Here is a 25,638-nt window from a genome sequence, read left to right as displayed (position 1 = left end):
TTGCATTAGAGAAGGAAATGGCAGCCCACTCCAGTGTTCTTGCCTGGAGAATCCCAGGGACGGGGGAGCCTTGTGGGCTGCCATCTATGGGGTCGCACAGAGTCGGACACGACTGAAGTGACTTAGCAGCAGCAGCATGTATCTCCTAAGGAGATCTGGTTAATGCAGATGCACAATTTACACTGAAGAGGAGGAAAGAGGCCCAAGAAGGTGGGGGGAAAAAAAAATCTATGTTCAAATATTTATCATGCCATAAAATATGAATTTTATTTAATCAGAGTAGGGTAATGCATGTAAACAATTCATTATATATACCTAATAAATGCTCAATAAACATTAGCAGTTATTGTTTAGTTGCCTTCTGAGCTATTCCCTTGAAAATTCTTGTATTACTGTGCTCATTTTATTATTCTAGTTTTAAGAATTCTTTGAGGTTATTTACCTATTGTCTGTCATTTACATTTTTTGTGTTTCAAAAGGATGAATATTATTTTCCAAAAATAACATGGTATAAATATAGAAAAAGAATCACATAAAGAAAATACCTTAGTATGTTAACAAATGTACATACTGATACTTCTATTTCCACATATTTTACCTGTAGCTATAGAATGTCAGTGATTTTTATTGTTTATGTGCAAAAGTACCACACTCCATTAACCAACTTGAGGAGTTAATATTTGTGTCACATTATAATAGAATTTAATTTCCTGTTCTTTGAAAAAAATTGCACCCTCCTCCCCCAAACCCTTGCCCTAGCACATTCAGTGCTGAGCTTTGTCCGTTAGTAACTAAATGTGGTTATTGTCTTTTCAAGATGACACTCTTAAGTGAATACTGGCACTCAAAAGTTGTCAATGTGTAATTGCACATTGTTCAAGTTAAGTTAGCCGTGATATGTTATATAGGCCCTCTCTATAAATTAGTTGCTTTATCTGTAAGTCCCTTTTAAAATGTTTCATATATATGCATAAATATAGAGACTATATGCATTTTTCTATTTATACTTTTTATGTTGTTGTAAATGCATATATCTGGTTGGCTTTTTTTTTTTTGGCTAAACAGGGATCGTAGTTCTCCAACTTTAAAATGAACTCTGGGTCCCGCCAAATCCTAAGCACTTGACTGCCAGGGAATTTCCTTAAATGCATAATGTTTTTAAGTTTAATATTTATGGTACCTTGAAGATATTATGGAAATATTTATTTTGTTCCTTGTTCTGTTTTTCTAGTAAATGATTTAACCCATTGTATTCAAATTCTTACTCCCATGCTTCCTACTGATTGTTTTTTCCTGAAAAATTGTACAGAAAATGTTATATTCAGGAGCGACCAGACTTAATCAAAACTATGCTTTTAAAAAGCACAACAGAAAGAAATTAGAAATAAGTGTACGTGCAAAATAAATTTTATACATTTTAGAATTTACTTAATATTATTTTGTATTAAAAGTGAAAGGACTTCCCTGGTGGCTCAGACGGTAAATTGTCTGCCTGCAATGCAGGAGACCCGTGTTCAATCCCTGGGTCGGGAAGATCCCTGGAGAAGGAAATGGCAACCCACTCCAGTATCCTTGCCTGGAGAATCCCATGGACAGTGGAGCCTGGTAGGCTACAGTCCACGGGGGTCGCAAAGAGTCAGACATGACTGAGCTACTTCACTTTCACTTTCACTTAATATTATTTTGTACTGTTTAACTTAAAAATGAGAAGATGGACAATATAATTATAAAAGTTATGAACAATATCAGTGATGACAGTGAAAAATTGAAATAATTTTATGTACTCATGCAGTATGAATATGATATCAAATTGTATATGCCTCATGAAATAGATTTTACATATGTAGACTTTGCTACTTTAAATATTCTTCCATTTATATTATACTAATTTAAACACTTACAATGCAGATTTATAGGGCTCATGTAACCTATAATCTATGAGAAATTTAAGTAAACACATTGTCCTTACAATTCTACTACTTGCTGGGATGGGGCTAAATACACATCCTGGATGATACAAGGTGAAATAAGGTGCTGACCCTGAGCCAAGAAACTTGCATTCATTTGAGAGACATGAGACAAATGATCCAAGATAGACTATGTTGTGGAGAAAAAATTTAAAGCCAGATCAGGGGATACATTTCAATAGTATCATGATGATCTGAGGCAAACTAGTAATACTTTTTCTGAATTTCATGTTACTCTTTAGAATAAATGGCTGTCAGGCTGTTCTACATGTTAAGTGATGTGATAATGTATAATATCTACAGCTTCTATCACAGTGCCTAAAACATAGTGGTTGCAAAAGAATTAGCTCTCTTCCCTTTTCCTAGATGGCAGAGAATAAATGATATATGGAAAATTATTGAAAAATTGAAAGACTTTCATACTAGATTGAAACACTTCATGTTAATTCTCACAATGAGACTCTATTCCAAATGATGAATCACAACAGAATTTTTCAAGGACATGTAGTCAATCTGTTCTGTATTCACATTAATTGGAATTTTGTTCAGCTTATCCTGGAAATTTTACTTAAAGCTAATGATTTCAAGAAATAAGCAGAAAATTCTATTTTGAAATGTTGTAATTTTATTGTGCAGTTCTTATTTGAACACCAATACATCTATTACACATCAGAGAGAGAAACAGGTGTGGTCAGAGGAGAGTCTCTCTATTTTTTTTTTTTTAATAAGGGCTTTTCTAGTAATGAACATAACCTTTCTAAAAATCAATTTTTATCACCCAGATACTCAAGGTTCTGTTTCATACTACTATACTAGTTTGTATGTTTTTCTCTTTTGCTGTTCTCAAGCATTTGGACATAATGAGTGTCCTGATCCTGGAATACCAATCAACGCAAGGAGATTTGGGGACAACTTTCAATTAGGAAGTTCAATTTCAGTTATTTGTGAAGAAGGATTTATTAAAACCCAGGGAACAGAAACAATTACATGTATACTTATGGATGGAAAAGTGATGTGGAGTGGCCCAATTCCAAGATGTGGAGGTAAGCACAATGCTCAGTGAAAAATACAATTCCATCATCACAATGCACTAGAAACCATGACAGGAAATGGATTGTTCTGCCAGGACTGTTGTAATCTTAAAATATCATTTAATATTTTTTCTTTGGACATATAGTATGTAAATTACATATTTAATATTTATTATTTTATCTTTATTATTTTAACTTTTAGAAATCTTTTAGAAACTCCTTTTAAAAGAAGTGCTTATTAAAAGATATACACTAATAAATAGTAAATATTAGTTGCACATGCAGGTTACCTTCAATATATTTCATAATTATAGCTGAGTAAATGTTATAGTCTCCAGTCATATTTTTCTTGGTATTTTAACTATTCATGATATAAATTTATTTTCAAAAATGTATTATTATTAATTATGATGAATAAGTTTATGCTAAAGCACCTGTTATTTAAAATGTATAATTTTATAGGAAGTTTACTGAACATTTTTTTTCAATTTTGATTTGAATGTAATATAATATAGTCAAGAATGTTCCAGACAAAATATGTGTTTTATATATATATAGCACGTATATATATGTACAATGTTTGTGAGTATAGATATATCTTTGAATATATATACTCACATAAACTCACAAATCTTTGGTAAAAGGGAAAGATGATTATCTTAAGGATAATATTATATATCAAGTATTTAGTGTTTTAATATAGAATCTGTAAGAGTGAATGTGGGTTGGGTTTTAGTTAGAATTGACACACTAGGAATTAACATTCTGAATTACATTTTCCTCCTACTCTAAGGTTACATAACCATTTTATAAAAAATATATATGAAAGAACTTTCACTAAGACATAGATGAACTAGAATCATTAAACACCTTTCAATAGATCACCATTTAGTGATTTTTAGGTGACAATTTTGAGTGGTTTCTTATTTTCTTTGCTTTTCCAATTATTCTTCTTAGCTGTGCCCAGACTGACATTGGACCTTTGTTTTCTCAATTTCTAGCTAATAAATTGGGAATGTCTAATACATAGTTTCTAAAAGTATAACCAATTTAATTGAATAATTCAGCTATTAACTATAAATTTTGAGTTTCATTGAATTGAGCATTTTCATAATGTCTCATGATGAAATAATCTAGACCATGCAATTAAGTTTTCCCCTTAGTGCCTTCAATTAGCACCTCCTTCCTTTTCTAATCACTTCTTCATATTAACATCAGAGGGTCAAACTAGATGACTTCACTGTTCTTTTCCAAACCTCAAATATTATGGGCTTCATAGGAGTTACCCTGACAAGGCTATGACTATGCTATTATGTTTAAAATGCATAATGAATCTGCACAGTGCAGGACTAAAATAAAAGGAGAGTTGAAAGTAACATTCAAGTTTTTCCATAATGCTTTGCCCAGAGCTCATCATTCTTTTAACCTAGTGCCCAGCCTAGACTTGGGAAATCAGTCAGGAAAGTCTGCATTAGTATTTGAGGGAAAAGTAGGAGATAAAAGTTTGTTTCAGGAAGAAGGCATAGCATTGGTTCAGTATGACTGGATTGGAAGATAGAGGGATGGGGCTTGATGAATTCAGAGGCCTCTAAAGAATGTAATACTTTGTAACAGCACTAAGGAGATTAAAAATTATCCTGTGGCAATAGGAAGCTGCTTCAGTTTAGAAGTGACAGGACTTGAGCCCCTCCCAGCAGGGGGTTATTTACAGTCTCAGTGGACAAACATAGAGTCCACCTCCAGATAACTGGATCTCACTGAGACCTCGCTTGGCTAACTTAGGTATTGGTTTAGGAGCTGTTTAGTGCCTGGATGCATGGGGCGGTAAAAAATAATGAGGTTGACATCAAGAGATCATTTGATGAATTGCTACTTTATGTGAGAGAGCAGTTTCAATGGGACTTTTCGCCATGAAAAATGAATGGTATTTAACTTTTAAAAATAAGTGAAACAAAATATTCAGAATTCTCATTTGGCACAGGCCAACAGGGTCTCAGATTCCTAAGGAGAACTTTATAAATTTTTCAAAGGAGAAGAATATTTTTTCTGCATATGTGAGTAAAATTACATGCAGTTGACTCACCTGCCAATTTCTGGATCCCACACTAAGTGGGAGCATCACTAAGGATAAGACTGGAGCCAGGGAGGGCAGAATGATAGTGGGCTAGAAGCAGTCTTACCCTGGCACTTGCCAGATTACCTGCCATATCCCAGGCTATGTTTTGAGCCAGTTTCCACTGGATAAAACAGACTACTGTCAGTTCCTGTGTAGCTAACTATGGTGGGTTTCATTTTAAGACTCTAATTAAGGTTTCTAAAGATTTCCTTTAGTTTTTCCAGAACTCTATTTAGGTACTAACAAAACAAGCCTGAGATTAGCTGAGGAAAGCTTTTTTTCTTTTTTTCTTTTTCTAAGTTCATTCTTCTCTCCTGTCTTTCTTTCTGTGTGTGTGTATATATATATATATATATATTTTTTAAGTGCAACTCTTCCTCCCCCATTCCCCAAGTGTCCACACAGCCACTCTAATTCTCACAAAGAAATATGTCTGAGAGCCTTCTCTGCCTATAGTCTTTGTTCTTTAGCCTTTCATATTTTGACAAAAAAAGTTTTGCTTATTATTATTATAGTTTATCCTCTGGGACTCTCTCACAGTTTCTAATATATACTTAATATTTTAGCTGTTTTTTAAATTATCATTGTCTTAAATATTTTATATAGATTAAATATGTACATGTTTATGTATTGTAATTAATAGAAATAACCTTCTCTTACAATTAATTTTCTAAACACAAAGAACTACAAAATCAAATGCATTGTGAAAAGTTGCTAATGTGTATGGATTTCTATGGGCTTCCTTGGTTGCTGAGTGATAAAGAACTCATCCTGCCAATGCAGGAGATGTGGGTTCAATCCCTGGGTTGGGAAGATCCTGTAGGGAAGGAAATGGCAACCTACTCCAGTATTTTTGCCCAGGAAATCCCAAGGACAGTAGAGCCTGGTGGCCCACAGTCCATGTGGTCACTAAATAGACACAATTTAGCAACTGAAAAACAACAATGGATTTCTATGTGTTAAAATTAGAAAATAGAAAATTATTTGTTTTCATCAGAATTTATAGAGCAAAGGAGGTCACTATAAAATGTTTTGATAAAAAAATCCAGGGCTTCAATTCACTTAAAGATTGCTCTCTCCACCCAACTCCTCTCTATCACAATTGTATAGAAATTTAGGCATTATTGGCAAATTAATGATCCACCCATGTCAACCAGTCTTCAATCCTAAAACTGTGGAACATCTTTAAGAAGAAAAGAAACCTTTTATCTGCCACAGGCCTTGAATAAGGATTGTTCAAACCCAAAGGGAGAGATGAAATCATAATATATTGCAGTTCTATGATCCCATAGATGAACTAAGATTTATTTCAAATAGCTTAAATGTAATTGTTAACAGAATGGGGTTATACATTTTATTCATTGACCTAAAGTTCAACCCTGATGCATTAGCTAGGGATAGATTTAGGCTATCTTTTTAAAATTTTGAACTTTTTTCTCTAGAATGGAATGATCAAATTTCCTCATGAGGAAGAAGGATTAGATGCTTTATAAAACCTTGTGATCACTCAGTTTTGCTGATGGAAAACAGAACACATTAATTTTTATAATTAGCATTGGAATTATTCACTTTGAATTTCACAAACCGTCTGCCTAACTCAATTTAGTAACAATCAATGACTCTTTCACTCACACCTAGACAGTAACCTGAATAAAACTGGCTTTATCTAGGGCCAATCTCTGCATGGAGTCTCCTTCACAGATACATCCTAGAGCCATGATGAATGGTTATCATAGGTCTCCTGTAATGGGTTGACACAGGGATTTTCATGATTTTCTATAGAGAAATATTCCTTAAAAAGTGTGTTCCTGATGCCCATATCGTTCATCCCTCTTCCTTGCTATGTCTTGTTGTAAATATTTCTATGAGTTTACTGCATATCCAGAACATATTGTTCCAACACTTGCACTCAATTCAAATTCATCTTGATATTTATGCCCTCTAGTGAGCTGAAGCCAAGTGCCATTAGGTGGAGGTTTTGATGGATCTGAGTTCACTAATAGCAGCAAACACTCCATGTCATAACCTCAGTGCTTACAAAAGCAACACAATAACAGACATAAATTAGGTGGGCTTAATAAAACAGTCTGTCCTTTTAAGGATGAGGTATTATTTCTCACTTTTTATAGAGATATGTTTGCTAATAAACATTTCTCTAACAACAATAATAAACAAGAATGCAAGAATATCATTAACAGCTGATAACGATATTCCCATTAGCACATACAGTCTCTTCATGCACATTTGAAAGAGCATATTCCAAGAGATAAATGGCTTGAACTAATGGTTACTAAGGCACTTTAATTGGAAATTCCACAGCAGCAACCAGTCCTTTGGGGAGTATGTCAGGCTGGTGGAACAGGTTAGAAGTCATATAATCAACCTCCCCTCCCTTTTGAGAAAACACACAAATGTCCCAGGAAACTGGGTGTTCTTACCTATGAACAATGTTCCAGATAGTTATTTTTAAAAAATGCTTTCTGAGTTCCTCATTTTTGTGAATTTGTGTAAATCAGTGAATTTTTTCAGGTCCAATCCTCTGGCACCTAGAGTCCAGCTGGAACATCCTATCCAGAATTGCGCATTTTCCCCCAGAGGGGTAATTTCAACCTCAGTCTACACTGTCCTTTTGACTTTGCACTGACATTCTGCTTATATTTGATTCTTTTTTGCCATCTAGCACTGCAGTTTTTCTAATAATTTAGCTGCTTGTTGTTGGTGGTGTTATTCAGTCATGTCTGACTTTTTGCAACCCCATGGACTGCAGCCTGCCAGAGTTTCCTGTCCTTCACTACCTAATTTTCAGAAAATGCATTCATAGCATTGTAACTGTGAAGGCTTGGAAATTCATTGTTTGTATACACAGACATTAACTATACCCCTCTATTTTCCTCCAAATTGGAGACCTGGGCATAGAGATGACAGATTATAAAGAGTTTGCCATAGATGCATCAATTGGTGGTATTGTTCCATTACTCAGCCATGTCCAACTCTTTGCAACCTCATGGATAGCAGCACACCAGACTTCACCATCCTTCACCATCTCCAGGAGCTTACTCAAACTTATGTCCATTGAGTCAGTGATGCCATCCGACCATTTCATCCTCTGTCACTGCCTTCTCCTCATGCCCTCAATCTTTCCCAGCATCAGGGTCTTTTCTAGTGAGTCAGCTCTTTGCATCAGATGGCCAAAGTATTGGAACTTCAGCTTCAGCATTAGTCCTTCCAATGAATATTCAGAGTTGACTCCTTTAAGATTGACTAGTTTGATCTCCTTGCTGTTCAAGGGACTCTCAAGAGTTTTCTGTAGCACCACAGTTCAAAAGCATTAATTCTTCAGCACTCAGACCTTTATGGTTCAACTCTCACATCAGTACGTGACTACTGAAAAAACTATAACTTTGAGTAGATGCACCTTTGTCAGCAAAGTGATGTCTCTGGTTTTTTAATACACTGTCTAGATTTGTCATAGCTTTTCTTCCAAGGAGCAAATATCTTTTAATTTCAGGCTGCAGTCACTGTCTGCAGTGATTTTGGAGCCCAAGAAAATAAAAACTGTCAGTTTCCCTTTTTTTCCCCATCTGTCTGCCATGAAGTGATGGGACCAGATGCCATGATCTTAATTTTTGAATGTTGAGTTTTAAACCAGCCTTTTCACTCTCCTCTTTGACATTCATCAGGAGGCTCTTTAGTTCCTCTTTACTGTCTACCATTAAAGTGGTATCATCTGCATATCTGAGGTTGTTGATATTTCTCCCTGCAGTCTTGATTCCAGCTTGTGATTCATCTAGTCTGGCATTTCCCATGATGTGCTCTGCCTGTAAGTTAAATAAGCAGGGTGACAATATGCAGCCTTGTTATACTCCTTTCCCAGTTTAGAACCAGTCTGTTTCATGTCTGGTTCTAACTATTGCTTCTTGACCTGCATATGGGTTTCTCCAGAGGCAGGTAAGATGGTCTAGTATTCCCACCTCTTGAAAAATTTTCCAGTTTGTCATGATCCACACAGTCAAAATCTTTAGTGTAGTCAGTGAAGTAGACGTAGATGTTTTTCTGGAATTCTCTTGCTTTTCTATGATCCATTGGATATTGGCAATTTGATCTCTGGTTCCTCTGCCTTTTCTAAATCTAGTTTGTATATATGGAAGTTCTTGGTTCACCTATTCTTGAAGCCTAACTTGAAGGATTTCGAGCATTATCTTCAGTTCAGTTCAGTTTCTCAGTTGTGTCCGACTCTTTGAGACCCCATGAATTGCAGCACACCAGGCCTCCCTGTCCATCACCAACTCCCGGAGTTCACTCAAACTCATGTCCATTGAGTTGGTGATGCCATCCAGCCATCTCGTCCTCTGTTGTCCCCTTCTCCTCCTGCCCCCAATCCCTCCCAGCATCAGAGTCTTTTCCAATGAGTCAACTCTTCACATGAGGTGGCCAAAGTATTGGAGTTTCAGCTTTAGCATCAGTCCTTCCAAAGAACATCCAGGACTGATCTCTAGCATGTGAAATGAGTGCAATGTGAGGTAGTTTGAACATTCTTTGAAATTCCTCTTCTTTGGGATTGAAATGAAAACTGACTTTTTCCAGTCCTTAGCCACTGATGAGTTTTCCAAATTTGCTAGTATATATGCTTTAAGAGCATCTTTTAGGATTTGAAATAGCTCAGCCTGAATTCCATTACCTCCACTAGCTTTGTTTGAGTAATGCTTCTTCAGGCCTGCTTGACTTCACACTCCAGAATGTCTGATTCTAGGTGACTGACTACACCATCATAGCTGCTATTGTGGCTCAATTGTGTGGCTTAATTTGATTCAGGCTGACTCAAGAACTGAACCAGATTCAAGAAGCAGTAAAGAAGATAGAATTTTTACCTTGATTTTCTTTGAGCTGGGATGCAAAGGTTTTAAACAATGCAGTAACTATAAAGCATCCCAAGTATTTTTCTAAGCTATATTTTCCCCCATCTCCCATCCAAGGTAGTTGTTACTTATAAAAATCAACACCATCTTTGTTGTGATCATTTTTTTCCTCTGATGACTACACATACATTTCTCTCATCATTAAGCTGTTCTTCTCTTTCTTCCAGTTTTCCTTTTCTCAGCCCCATGCTCTTGCTCACATATTTTAGGCCCTTCTCCTCAATACTTAACCCTAAGATTAGCCAAGACCTACCTATTAACTCCAATGTACTCTGCCCCCAGGAAAGACAAGTTCATCCTATTCTAATGGTTTTCAATTAAAATTCTTTTCCACAGAAGCTTGGTAAATACAATTTTAGAAATTATGCATTTTGTTTAAAAAAAAGAAATCAAATTTTTGACCTGTCTTTTCAAACTACTTTCTAACTTGCATTTCTACTTTATAACTACCTGCTTCTATATTTGCCAGTAATAAACCAGCCAATGAATTTCAAAAACCTTGAAAGAGATACCATGCCTTGAGATTTAGAATCAAACGAGAAAGTTCTCTTCCTAGGTGTCAAACAGTGAGCACTAAGTCATCTAGAGTTTTCTGTAAGACAGTTGGACATAAATTATCTTCTATCTCTGTTGTAGTCATAGAAGGAAACTTTTCTTGAGTATAAGGATTTATTATTCACTGATGAATGTCATTTAAAAAATGCTACTGAACTGTACTCATTCAGACTGAAGAATGAGAATAGTTTATTTGCAGACCAAAAACGAGATTTCTGTTAAAATGTATTCATAATTTTTCTAAAATCTGAAACACATGTTATTTACATTTTAAAATCAAATGTTACTTGATAGTTTAAAACTATAAAATTATTTAACTGTTCATGAAAAAAGTTGGACTAATCTAGAAATTATATACCTTATTACATTTCATTTTAAAAAGCATGCTACTCAAGATCATTTTAGTCTCTCTTCTTGGTTTCTCCTCATGTCTGTAATCTCTGTTTATGTCCTAGAGCTTGGTCTTGAATATTTTCTTCTGTTTATTTCCACTCACTCTATTCATAATTTCCACCCAGTCTCCATCCTTAAATAACATCTCTGTGTTAAAGGCTCTCAAATTTCCATCTCCAGCCTATTTCTCTGTCTGAAGTCTGGAGTCATCTATTCAGCTTCCTCCTCAATATCTCTGCTTAGATGTTTAATAGGCATCTCAAACTTAGCCTGTCCAAAACTAATCAGATTCCCTGGTCATTCCAAATCTGATACTGTCACAGACTTTCACCATCATCATTAATAGCTCATCCATTCTTCCAGTAATTCTAGCAAAAACTCTTAGGAGTAATTTCTGACTCCTTTCTTTCTGTCATAACTGTACACAATCCATCAGAAAAATATGTTAAGCTCTACTTTGAATACTTAGTTTCAAAACCCATCTGCGTGTTACTTCCTTAACTGCTGACACTGGTTTGAGCAACCATCGTCTATGACCTAGATTACGGCAACAGCCGTCTGATTAGTCTCACTGCTTCTGCTCTCACTCCTATTCAGTTCTGTAGGAATCATCTGTTATTGAGCTTACCTCTGCCCACCTATTAGTTTCTTCATAGTTATTTCTCCTCTAAGACTAATACTTATATACTCTCTGCTTCTCTCCCTCTTTTTACCTGGCTGTTTGTCCCCCATGCACTGCTTGACTGTAGATAGCAACACCCACTTTGATATAAAGCAATCCCTTCAACAAAAATGGAAATGGAATATTGGCCTTCTGGATTACGTGGTCATGTTCTTGAATATAATTAGGATGTAATACATTCATTGAACTACATTATAGATAAAGAGGATTACATTTAATAAAATACATTGGAAGAGTCAGATGAATGCTATTGGCTCAAAGCATTTTATTTAATTCAGGATGCTGAGTTAAGACTAACTGAAAGAAAAGTTGTCACTTCCTTGTGAAGACTCGTCATAATTTCTAGTATTATTATCATTTTGGCCTCCCTGAGAAGAAAAACAGTAGAAGCAAAATGTATGACTAACAGTATTTTCAGGCAAAATTTCCTGTTACTTTGGGACTGGCAACCTATACCATACCCGCTAAGGAAAAAGATTTTTTAGTATCCCCCTCCATAAAACCTGAGGTTCAGATACCTCCTTTGTGGTTTACTAAGTGGATTCTGACTTATTTCTCTTAACTTATTTCTCATAACTCAGCTATCCCACTACCAATTTATATAAGCAACAAAAGAAAAGTAAGAGAGATGGAGATATCTATCTGTCTGTTAATGTCTGTGTATCTAATTACATTGTTAGAGTCCACGGTTGTTCAGCTTTTCCTTTATCTCCTCATAGGAAGGGAGAGCGTCTTCTCTTTTCCCGCTGCTGACATGCGTGAAGGACTGAGTCACCAACCTCTGGTGCCTTATCAGCATCCCCCCTCCATCCTCCAACGTGGTCACAGATGCACTTTGGGTGGGTGGGTGGAAGAAATAAGAATTTTAAATTAATTTGGACTAAGTGTTTTTAATATTGAAAGTGATGAGAATTTTAGAGGCTGCACCCAACATTTCTTTAAGGAGAGTAAGATTTATCAGTGCATGTTTGAAGGCTATATTTAAGGATAAAAGAAAGAAAGGAAGAAATTTCTGTTTGTCTTCCACGACTTTCATGATACTCCATAAAATGCTTATTCAAGCCAGAACTTCATTGTTCTCAGTGGAGAACTCCCTGAAGAACTGTGGCTTCCTACCCATAGTGGGATGTCTGAGAGAATTCCTTTAGTGAATAGGATGGGACTAGAGTCCCTGGGAAAACTGTTTGACAGCAAGACTGGACTTGCTTGCCAATGAACTTACCCTTTGAGAATAAGGGATTTTTTTCTTGAGTCTCCGTTAGCCTCAAAAGAAAGGAAATCCTTCTCATTCACAGATGTTTCACTCTCTGGAGGTAGTTAATTTGAGAGAGCAATTACAGTAACAATCTGACACATAAACCAGAATATATTTGTGGTTCTCATAGAAAGAATGTATATTCACACATGTTTGCCTATTCATATCTAACAATAGACTCCTCTTTTAGTTACATATTAAGGTAGTATTAAATTCCTAGAGGACTACCATAGGGAAAACTAATTTAATAGCAATCTTCAGGAGTTGGTGCCTAATTTCTATAGAGTGGGCAAGAGAAGAGTAGAAGTTGTTATAGAAACGAAAAGAGGTTCAGAGCTAGGATTGCTTTTTTGCATTCCTGGCACTTTAATATCTATATTTCTGGCTTTCTCTTTTTACCCAAGATAGAGATGCAAATTGTTTCCCATAATTTTCCTTGAAGCATCATCCAGTATGCTGAGGACAGAACAGGTGGTTACTTTGTTGTTCTTGTTCTTGTTCAGTCGCTCAGTCATGGCCAGCTCTTTGCGACCCCATGAACTGCAGCATGTCAGGCTTCCCTGTCCTTCACTATTTCCTGGAGTTTGGTCAAACGTATGTCGATTGAATCAATTATGCACTATGAAGCAACTTTAAAAAAAAAAAAAGGAAGGAAATGGAACCCTCCTTTTTTATAATCCCTGAGATCAAAACCTAATCCGTCTTCAGGTCCTTAATCCTCTTCTGAGCACCTGTCATTTCTAAAATGAAAGAACACCAAGATTCTGTAGCATTTTTATTCAAAAGATGTTTATCTGAATACAGTCTGAAACATTTCTGACTCTTTTATATCTTAAAGTATATTGGGTATCTTGAATTTGTCCATTCTACTTAAAGCAACACAGAAATGAGTCAGTATTCCAGCAAGAATTATTTATAACAGACTTTCTTCAGGCCTTAGAAAAATTAAACAGGATAAATGAATTTTGTCTATCATTTATGCTTTGCTTTCATTGTTTAAAGTGGGGAGGGGGATTAGAGGTGGTAATCTGTATTTCACTAATAGATGGAAATTACCTTTTTATGCCAGGAACCTGAGTGTTTATCCAGGAGAATCTTGGAGCTACAGATTAGCTATATTCTCTTAGATTTTGTCACCATGGTCTGTGAGCCAAGAGTTGTAAAATGACCTGAGGGATTGGAATAGAGTGTGGATTTTGTTAACAATGCAGATTTCTGGTTCCTACGTTATAATTACTAAATCTGTGTTTTAATAAGTTTTTAATATAAACTCATCTCTAGATGTCTGGGCTTCCTTGGTGGCTCAACTTGTTGTTTTTTTGTTCTGTTTTTAATTAATTAATTAAGTTTTGGCTGTGCTGAGTTTTGTTGTTTTACGTGGGTTTTCTCTAGTTGTAGCAAGTGGGGGATACTGTTTGTTGTGGTACAGGAGCTTCTCATTGTGGTAGCTTCTCTTGTTGTGGAACACAGGCTCTAGGCACATGTGGTTGTGGCACATGGGTTTAGTTCCTCTGCATGAAGCATGTGGAATCTTCTAGGACCAGGGATTGAACCCATGGCCCCTACATTGGCAGGCAGATTCTTAGTCATTGTGCCACCAGAGAAGTCCCAGAGAAGAGTTTCTAGATACAGAATTTGAAGTGAGGGATGTAGGGTCAGTGACTTTCTTCTGATTGGTTGGTGGTGAGGTAACAGAGTGGTCTTTCAGGAATCTTGTGTTCAGCCTGAAGTTACTGTCCTCCTGCTACGAAGGACCTTAGTTCTTGTAGAGGAACTCTAAAAGATATACTGTATCCCCTCACTTCCCTGAGCAATAAATTTTAAATTTGCTCTTTGGGACTCAGGAAAGGTCTAGGAGGCTGAAGCTTTTTTTGTTTGTTTGTTTTTTGCTTGTATTTTCTAAAAACAAGAAATGGGATGCATGTACCTGAGAAGGCTGTCCAGGGTTCTGCTTGTTTTCAGTATTTCTCACTTCCTTTCTCTGGTCTTTCTGTCTTCCCTCCATAACCCCCATCTTCTATTCATTTTTTTTCTCTTTTAATAGAATTCACCTCTGACAAAATCTCCTTCAAGAACTCTTTTCTAATGCCCTTGAGATTTTACCTGTCTCTTCCCCACATTTCTAGCCTATCTAGCTCAAACATACACTTACTCTACATGTTAGCTATGAATGTCTTCCTTGTATAAACTGTGTGTTTCATGAAGTGAAATATAATGTCACATAAATTTTAAAAAATTGTATCACCTAGCATAATATCTTTGGAGAAGGCAATGGCACCCCACTCCAGTACTCTTGCCTGGAAAATCCCATGGGCAGAGGAGCCTGGTGGCTGTAGTCCATGGGGTCGCTAACAGTTGGACACAACTGAGCAACTTCCCTTTCACTTTTCACTTTCATGCATTGGAGAAGGAAATGGCAACCCACTCTAGTGTTCTTGCCTGGAGAATCCCAGGGATGGGGGAGCCTGGTGGGCTTCCGTCTATGGGGTCGCACAGAGTTGGACACTACTGAAACGATGCAGCAGCAGCAGCAGCAGCATAGTATCTTATATATAGCAAAAGCTAAATAAATGTTTGTTCAGAATAAATAAATACAGAAATAATAAATTAATATCAGGGAAGCACTTAAAATTGTGTGGTTAGAATCTCAGATTTACATTAAAATTGAGTTACTTTGTTTTATCCCCCTAACCATTCATTTCTGTCTTCACTAAACCTATTTTAAGGAGAATAGGTATGCTTAAACAAATGTCTTTCTTAGAAAATTAATCCAATACATCTATCATGGAAGTAGTTACTAACTTGGAATTTGAATTTTCCCTTTTCACTACCTAGATCTGTGTTTCTCATCAAGTCATATGTTTGATGATTTTTTTTTCTTACGTACAAAACTGATATAAGAAAGAAACCAGCATTTTTATGCTACTTGATTATTAAAAGAGGTTTCCCAGGTGGCCCTAGTGGTAAAGGACCCACCTATCAAGGCAGGAGACATGGGTTCCATCCGTGCATCAGGAAGATCCTCTGGAGGAGGGCATGGCAACTCACTCCAGAATTCTTGCCTGGAGAATCCCTTGGATAGAGAAGCCTGGCAGGCTATAGTCCATAGGGTGGCAAAGAGTTGGCCAACTGAAGCGACTGCATGCATGCAGGGTTATTAAAATAAGTAAGGTATGTATATGAAAACATATGCTAAAGTGGAAAGCATTATGACCATTATACCACATAATGGTTGGTATAGCAGAAAAGGCTATCTGTTTACCTTTAAGCTGTTACCCCATTCATTATACAGAGTTGTAGGTAGGAAATAGCTACCCAACTGAGGGACTTCATGTTACAGCCTCCTTTGTAGCTAGGTATGTCAACTGAGTAAGCAGAAGTAATATAAATAACTTCCAAGCTATGATCCATACAAAGCATATGCAGAGTGGCCCTCCATGCTCTGTTTCCTGTCAGCTGCAATGGAAATGGCCTCCATAGCAATCTAGGAAATGGCATACTGAAAATGACAGAGGCTTTGTCATTCTGGGTCTTGAGAGACTAGGAGGAAAGCTGTTCTGCTGACAGGTACACTTCATTGTATTGGTACATGATTATGCCAAGGAACATTTTTGCCAGAGTTAAACAGGCAAGGAAGATTTTATTCGAGATGGTTGCAGTGGGGAGGATAGATAAAACGCAAATGCACTGAGGGAAGATTGTTAAGGACTGAGATCAGCTAATTGAAAATTAATGGAGAAAGTTGAGTAAGGGGGTCCAGAGTCTTTAAGAAGCCTGTTTAAAGTTTAGTCAAACTGAAAGCCATTTTGGTCAAGTGAGAAATTATTCTGTTAACTTACTAAAATTTGGATATTTATTTATTTTATCAGCTACAGTCATCCAATTCACACATAGTTAGGAGAGAGGAAAACCTAAATAGAAAGAGTTCATCCTAGCCTCACCCCACTGTAGTGTTATAATACATAACAACACCTACTTATATTTTTTTTATTAAACTAAACTTTTTTCAAAGGTTACATCTTAAATCTGTTTTATTTTCTTTTCTAAGATTTCACCTTAATCTTCTGCTTACATTGAAACTTTAACATCAACCTATGTTGAAAATGACACATATAACTGAGAACTCCAGATTCTATTTTCTCTTGTTTTTATTGTATTTCACAGTCCTTTTTGCCTCAGTAGTGAATCTTATTATCTTTCCACGTAAAACTCCTTTTGTTTTGTGTTTCCTATTTTAGCAAATGGAATTATCTTCTATAATGTAGTTCATGACAGGGGCCCAATAACCAATTTATCTTAGCCCAACTCTTTTATCTTGCTCACTCATTGCATGGAATCAGTAAATGCTTTAGAATATGCCTTCTAAATATCTCTCATATTCAACCCTTTCCAGTTAAAACCACAAATCGGAACCTGATTATGCCTTCGCAGATGATTGTAACAGTTTCCTAATTGATCTCACCAACTCCAGGTGCACTGTTCCTAATCCATTATCCCTGTAGCTTCCATTTAAATGAAAATTGTATTTTTTTTTTTATCTATACATGTATATGTAGCTTTTAAAAAATTTTTCAATTGACTATTTTCATTTTCCTTAATGTAACTTATCCCTTTTCTACTGTTTTTCCTTCATCTATCATCACTTCTTGGTTCCCTAATATATATATATATATGCTATATGCTAATTCAGCCTTCTACTTTTAAGCATGTGCTGTTTCTTCCATTTACAGTATCCTCTGTCTGTCTCTTAGTGAACTCTGACTTATCCTTGAAGACTCAAGTTAAATGGAGTCTCTTCTATGAAGCCTTAATTCATGCCCTCTTCCAGACCCCTTGTCCATGGGTATATCTTTCTTATATGACTTCAGTTCAGTTCACTCACTCAGTTGTGTCCGACTCTTCGTGACCCGATGAACCACAGCACTCCAGGCCTCCCTGTCCAACACCAACTCCTGGAGCCAAACCAGACTCATGGCCATTGAGTCGGTGATGCCATCCAGCCATCTCATCCTCTATCATCCATGTCCTCCTGCCCTCAGTCTTTCCCAGCATCAGGGTATTTTCAAATGGGTCAGCTCTTCACATCAGGTGGTCAAAGTATTGGAGTTTCAGCTTCAACATCAGACCTTCCAATGAACACCCAGGACTGATCTCCTTTAGGATGGACTAGTTGGATCTCCTGGCAGTCCAAGGGACTGTCAGGAGTCTTCGACACCACAATTCAAAACCGTCAATTCTTTGGTGCTCAGCTTTCTTTATAGTCCAACTCTCACATCCATACATGACTACTGGAAAAACAATAGCCTTGACTAGATGGACCTTTGTTGGCAAAGAAATGTCTCTGTATTTTAATATGCTATTTAGGTTGGTCATAACTTTCCTTCCAAGGAGTAAACATCTTTTAATTTCATGGCTTCAATCACCATCTGCAGTGATTTTGGAGCCCCCCAAAACAAAGTCTGACACTGTTTCCACTGTTTCTCCTTCTATTTGCCATGAAGTAATGGGACCAGATTCCATGATCTTCATTTTCTGAATGTTGAGCTTTAAGCAACTTTTTTCACTCTCCTCTTTCACTTTCATCAAGAGGCTCTTTAGTTCCTTTTCACTTTCTGTCATAAGGGTGGTGTCATCTGCCTATCTGAGGTTTTTGATATTTCTCCCGGGAATCTTGATTCCAGCTTGTGCTTCTTCCAGCCCAGCGTTTCTCATGATGTACTCTGCATATAAGTTAAATAAGCAGGGTGACAATATACAGCTTTGATGTACTTCTTTTCCTATTTGGAACCAGTCTGTTGTTCCATGTCCAGTTCTAACTGTTGCTTCCTGACCTGCATACAGGTTTTTCAAGAGGCAAGTCAGGTGGTCTGGTATTCCCATCTCTTTCAGAATTTTCCACATTTTATTGTGATCCACATGGTCAAAGGCTTTGGCATAATCATTAAAGCAGAAATCAATGTTTTTCTGGAATTATCTTGCTTTTTTGATTATCCAGTGGATGTTGGCAATTTGATCTCTTTTTCCTCTGCCTTTTCTAAAACCAACTTGAACATCTGGAAGTTCACAGTTCACGTATTGGTGAAGCTTGACTTGGAGAATTTTGAACATTATTTTACTAGTGTTTCTATAACTTATGACATTATTTTTTATGTTTACATTTCTGTGTTTTGCATATGGGAAATGTGAGAAAAGGAATGAGAATATCTTAATTACATTTGTAAAGAAATTTCTAGTGTCAGATTACCTCTGTTCAAATCCTTGCTAGCTGATGTGCAAATTAAATAAATTTTGTACACATCAATGTTCTGATCTATAATGGTACATATGCAGTTGGATTATTTTAAATATTTCATAAATAATATTGTTACATAAATAATATTCTTACATATTGCCTGGTATCTGGGAAACTGATAACTTAGAGGTAGTCCAAATATCACAGGGGCATGTATCTGACACACAATTGTTTGCTGAATGATTGAAATACAAATGAGTAAATGATGAATGAATAAATAGAACTTGAAAATAACTCCTTGTATCTTGATCTACTTTCTTTTTTCTATATATTCCGTTTCCTTTGTTCTGTCAAAGATACTGTCTTTTCCAGAAGTTTTTCTTAAGACTATAGTACCATTATACTTTGAGGTAGACAAGCTTTTGGTGTTAACTATGTAAGCATTTCTTAAAATTAAATAGCTGCATATTTATTTTCAGGCATTATGGAAATAAGTTGTATGTTAATTAGGGGAATTATCACTTTGTAGCAAGGTCACTATTTGGGAAAATACTTTCAGTATACAGTCACAACATATTTATGCTACTCCTTTGCTTTAATACTCCTTCCGAACAACTCTGCCTCTCTAACATTTTGTACTGAGGGACCAACCAAAATGCTTCTGGGTATTCTACTTTTTAATAGTTAGTGACCCATTACTCAACTGCTAATTTTATGACTGATTACCTCTTTTAATTATGATTAGACTGAAGTGTACAAATACTTTCCTATAACAGTATGAGTTGATGATATATTAGGTATATCCATTAGAAATCCCATATTTCAGTGATCTTCTCTCACCAAAATGCTTTCCTCTGTCTTTTAAAATATGGCAATTTAAGTGACTGTTATGCACATAATTTTATTTTTGAAATGCATAATAACCCTACAGGAAACCTAATTATGATCATCATTACAAGGAAGATTAATAATCCTCATGAAAATACTATCCTGTGAAAGCTTTTAAACAAACAAAATCAAAGTCTAATAAGGAAGAAAATTTAGTTTTATATGAAAGTTCTTACTCATACAAATAACAAATTTTGGCAACTTCATGTAGAAAATATTTTTCACAAATGGACATTTTATAATAATGCTTGATTCTTAGGCCAATTTATTATGCATATCCTATTTTGTTTGGGTTATTCTAATTACTTTAGAATGAAAAAGTGTAAAAACAGTGTCTGGAACAATAGGTTTTACAAATTCTGTAAGGTAAAACTGAAAGAAACAAGTAAACAACAAAGATAAAAATATAAACACATGAGATGGAGTTATAAAGGAAATATTTAAAGAAAATAAAAATATAAAATGCTAAGTCATTGAGATGGGAAAACCAGACCACCTGACCTAGCTCTTGAGAAATCTGTATGTAGGTCAGGAAGCAACAGTTAGAACTGGACATCGAACAACACACTGGTTCCAAATAGGAAAAGGAGTACGTCAAGGCTGTATATTGTCACCCTGCTTATTTAACTTATATGCAGAGTACATCATGAGAAACGCTGGACTGGAAGAAACACAAGCTGGAATCAAGATTGCCAGGAGAAATATCAATAACCTCAGATATGCAGATGACACCACCCTTATGGCAGAAAGTGAAGAGGAACTCAAAAGCCTCTTGATGAAAGTGAAAGAGGAGAGTGAAAAAGTTGGCTTAAATCTCAACATTCAGAAAACGAAGATCATGGCAACCAGTCCCATCACTTCATGGGAAGTAGATGGGGAAACAGTGGAAAAAGTGTCAAACTTTATTTTTTTGGGCTCCAGTATCACTGCAGATGGTGACTGCAGCCATGAAATTAAAAGACACTTACTCCTTGGAAGGAAAGTTATGACCAAACTAGATAGCATATTGAAAAGCAGAGACATTACTTTGCCGACTAAGGTCCATCTAATCAAGGCTATGGTTTTCCCTGGGGTCATGTATGGATGTGAGAATTGGACTGTGAAGAAGGCTGAGTGCCGAAGAATTGATGCTTTTGAACTGTGGTGTTGGAGAAGACTCTTGAGAGTCCCTTGGACTGCAAGGAGATCCAACCAATCCATTCTGAAGGAGATCAGCCCTGGGATTTCTTTGGAAGGAATGATGCTGAAGCTGAAGCTCGAGTACTTTGGCCACCTCATGTGAAGAGTTGACTCATTGGAAAAGACTCTGATGCTGGGAGGGATTGGGGGCAGGAGGACAAGGGGACGACAGAGGATGAGATGGCTGGATGGCATCACTGACTCGATGGACGTGAGTCTGAGTGAACTCAAGGAGTTGGTGATGGACAGAGAGGCCTGGCGTGCTGTGATTCATGGGGTTGCAAAGAGTCGGACATGACTGAGTGACTGAACTGAACTGAACTGAAGTCATTGAGAAGGGTCTCTAACTTGTTGAAGCTGATATAGTATGCATTTGACATTCCAAATAATTCTTAATAATTCAGATAGTTTTGTTCCATTTTATCTCCTCTTTGTGTTCATCCTGAAGATATAAAGCAGGCTAATGTATCAGGGCTGCTGAGTGCAGGGGGAGAAGTTCAAAGTACAGGCTAGAGTTTAAGGCAATAGCTAGATCATTCAGGGACTGTTGGTCAGCACAGCAAGAGACCATTTAAGGATGTTTATGGTTTAAAAAATTACTCTGACCATAGTGTGGAGGACAGTTAGTGTAGATGAGAAGACCAATTAAGAGAGTCAGTTAAGAGAGTTTACTCCAGATATGAAATTATGGTTAATTTAAACTAAATCTGGCAGCTGTAAACATTGAGAAAAAAAGAATGAACTTGAGGATGAGTTGGATATGGGATTAAATAGTAAGGAAAATGGGCTTCCTTGGTGGCTGAAACAACAAAGAATCTACCTGCAATGAAGGAGACTTGAGATTCAACTATAAAAGATGACTACTTCTAAATTTCTGGACTTTTCAAATCCATGGATGGTGATTTCATGTAATGATATTGAAAATAATGGGAGAGCGCTGGTTTTGAAGTCTTGTTTTGTAAAAGCTGACTTGAAAATACTTTTGAGACTGTCAAATCCTATGAACTTTGACAAGTTGTTCTCTCAACTTGGTTTATTTCTCTTCAAAACGAGGTGTTTACACTAAAATACCTTATCAGTAACTACTGGGATTAAAATGCTATCATTGGGATTTCAATTGTGTGTGAGTTTAGGAGAAATCAGATGATTAAATTCTTGAAATGATAAGCTGAATTTAATCTTACGTTAAAGGAAAAAGAGATCAAGGTACCTGTCTAGAAAAGCAAATGGTATCATGAAACTAATTTGAAGGGCATTATTCTGACAGCTGGGCTGGAGCAAGAGAGATATTAGCAGATGAGAGATCAGGAAATAAACTGATCAATGAAGGACTAAAATTATAATAGGGACTCTGATAAAAGAAAGATCAAAGTTTTAGACAGTGTGTAACATGAATTAACAGTTCAGTTCAGTCACTCAGTCGTGTCTGACTCTTTGCGACCCCATGAATCCCAGCACACCAAGCCTCACCATCACCTGTCCATCACCAACTCCCAGAGTTTACTCAAACTCACACCCATTGAGTCGCTGATGCCGTCCAGCCATCTCATCCTCTGTCGTCCCCTTCTCCTCCTGCCCCCAATCCCTCCCAGCATCAGGGTCTTTTCCAAAGAGTCAACTCTTCACATGAGGTGGCCAAAGTACTGGAGCTTCAGCTTTAGCATCAACCTTCCAATGAACACCCAGGACTGATCTCCTTTAGAATGGACTGGTTGGATTTCCTTGCAGTCCAAGGGACTCTCAAGAGTCTTCTCCAGCACCACAGTTCAAAGCATCAATTCTTCGGTGCTCAGCTTTCTTCACAGTCCAAAGCTCACATCCATACATGACCACAGGAAAAACCATAGCCTTGACTAGATGGACTTTGTTGGCAAAGTAATGTCTCTGCTTTTGAATATGCTATCATCTAGGTTGGTCATAACTTTCCTTCCAAGGAGTAAGTGTCTTTTAATTTCATGGCTGGAATCACCATCTGCAGTGATTTTGGAGCCCCCAAAACAAAGTCTGACACTGTTTCCACTGTTTCCCCATCTATTTCCCATGAAGTGATGGGACCAGATGCCATGATCTTTGTTTTCTGAATGTTGAGTTTTAAGCTAACTTTTTCACTCTCCTTTTTCACTTTCATCAAGAGGCTTTTTAATTCCTCTTCACTTTCTGCCATAAGGGTGGTGTCATCTACATGTCTAAGGTTATTGATATTTCTCCTGGCAATCTTGATTCCAGCTTGTGTTTCTTCCAGCCCAGCATTTCTCATGATGTACTCTGCATATAAGTTAAATAAGCAGGGTGACAATATATAGCTTTGATGTACTCCTTTTCCTATTTGGAACCAGTCTGTTGTTCCATGTCCAGTTCTAATTGTTGCTTCCTGACCTGCATACAGATTTCTCAAGAGGCAGGTTAGGTGGTCTGGTATTCCCATCTCTTTCAGAATTTTCCACTGTTCATTGTGATCCACACAGTCAAAGGCTTTGACATAGTCAATAAAGCAGAAATAGATATTTTTGTGGAATTCTCTTGCTTTTTCGATGATCCAGCAGATGCTGGCAATTTGATCTCTGGTTCCTCTGCCTTTTCCTACCAGCTTGGACATCTGGAAGTTAATGGTTCACGTATTGCCGAAGCCTGGCTTGGAGAATTTTGAGCATTACTTTACTAGCATATGAGATGAGTGCAATTGTGCAGTAGTTTGAGCATTCTTTGGTATTGCCTTTCTTTGGGATTGGAATGAAAACTGACCTTTTCCAGTCCCGTGGCCACTGCTGAGTTTTCCCAGTTTGCTGGCATATTGAGTGCAACACTTTCACAGCATCATCTTTCAGGATTTGAAATAACACAACTTGAATTGCATCACCTCTGCTAGCTTTGTTCATAGTGATGCTTTCTGAGGCCCATTTGACTTCACATTCCCGGATGTCTGGCTCTAGGTGAGTGATTACACCATAGTGATTATCTGGGTCATGCAGCTCTTTTTTGTACAGTTCTTCTGTGTATTCTTGGCACCTCTTCTTAATATCCTCTACTCCTGTTAGGTCCATACCATTTCTGTCCCTTATCGAGCCCATCTTTGCATGAGCCCATCTTTGGTATCTCTAATTTTCTTGAAGAGATCTCTGATCTTTCCCATTCTGTTGTTTCCCTCTGTTTCTTTGCATTGATCACTGAGGAAGGCTTTCTTATCTCTCCTTGGTATTCTTTGAAACTCTTCATTCAGATGCTTGTATCTTTCCTTTTCACTTCTCTTCTTTTCACAGCTACTTGTAAGGCCTCCTCAGATAGCCATTTTTCTTTTTTGCATTTCTTTTCCATGGGGATTGTCCTGATCCCTGTCTCCTGTACAGTGTCACTAACCTCGGTCCATAGTTCATGAGGCACTCTATCAGATCTAGTCCCTTAAATCTATTTCTCACTTCCACTGTATAATCATATGGGATTTGATTTAGGTCATACCTGAATGGTCTAGTGGTTTTCCCTACTTTCTTCAATTTCAGTCTGAATTTGTCAATAAGGAGTTCATGATATGAGCCACAGTCAGCTCCTGGTCTTGTTTTGCTGACTATATAGAGCCTCTCCATCTTTGCCTGCAAAGAATATAATCATTCTGATTTCAGTGTTGACCATTTGGTGATGTCTATGTGTAGAGCCTTCTCTTATGTTGCTGGAATAGAGTTTTTGCTATGACCAGTGTGTACTCTTTGCAAAACTCTATTAGCCTTTGCCCTGCTTCATTCTGTACTCCAAGGTCAAATTTGCCTGTTACTCCAGGTGTTTCTTGAGTTCCTTCTTTTGCATTCCAGTTCCCTATAATGAAAAGGACATCTTTTTTGGGTGTTAGTTCTACAAGGTCTTGTAGGTCTTCATAGAACCGTTCAACTTCAGTGTTACTGGTTGGGGCATAGGCTTGGATTACTGTGATATTGAATGGTTTGCCATGGAAATGAACAGAGGTCATTCTGTCATTTTTGAGATTGCATCCAAGTACTGCATTTCGGACTCTTTTGTTGACCATGATGGCTACTCCATTTCTTCTGAGGGATTCCTGCCCACAGTAGTAGATATAATGGACATCTGAGTTAAATTCACCCATTCCAGTCCATTTTAGTTCGCTGATTCCTAGAATGTCGATGTTCACTCTTGCCATCTCCTGTTTGAGCCCTTCCTGTTTGCCTTGATTCATGGACCTGACATTCCAGGTTCCTATGCAATATTGCTCTTTACAGCATCAGACCTTGCTTCTATTGCCAGTCCCATCCACAACTGGGTATATTTTTTTTGCTTTGACTCCATCCCTTCATTCTTTCTGGAGTTATTTCTCCACTGATCTCCAGTAGCATATTGGGCATCTACTAACCCGTGGAGTTCCCCTTTCAGTATCCTGTCATTTTGCCTTTTCATACTGTTCATGGGGTTCTCAAGGCAAG

General features: G+C 37.0%; 1 protein-coding gene across 3 annotated transcripts in view; it reads left to right on the top strand.

Moving 5' to 3' along the window:
• Nucleotides 1–25,638, top strand: part of LOC120860724 (CUB and sushi domain-containing protein 3) — a 1,429,922-nt gene that overhangs the window by 917,350 nt on the left and 486,934 nt on the right. For all 3 annotated transcript variants that reach the window (XM_040236474.1, XM_040236473.1, XM_040236472.1), the window contains one exon: nt 2,816–3,010. In XM_040236474.1, the coding sequence (XP_040092408.1) occupies nt 2,816–3,010 (195 nt within the window). The remainder of the gene's footprint in view (nt 1–2,815; nt 3,011–25,638) is intronic.

The sequence above is a fragment of the Oryx dammah genome, unplaced genomic scaffold (genome assembly GCF_014754425.2).
Source record: "Oryx dammah isolate SB20612 unplaced genomic scaffold, SCBI_Odam_1.1 HiC_scaffold_11164, whole genome shotgun sequence".
NCBI lineage: Eukaryota > Metazoa > Chordata > Mammalia > Artiodactyla > Bovidae > Oryx > Oryx dammah.
Note: the sequence above shows the minus strand (reverse complement) of the source record. Positions and strands in the feature narration are given on the sequence as shown.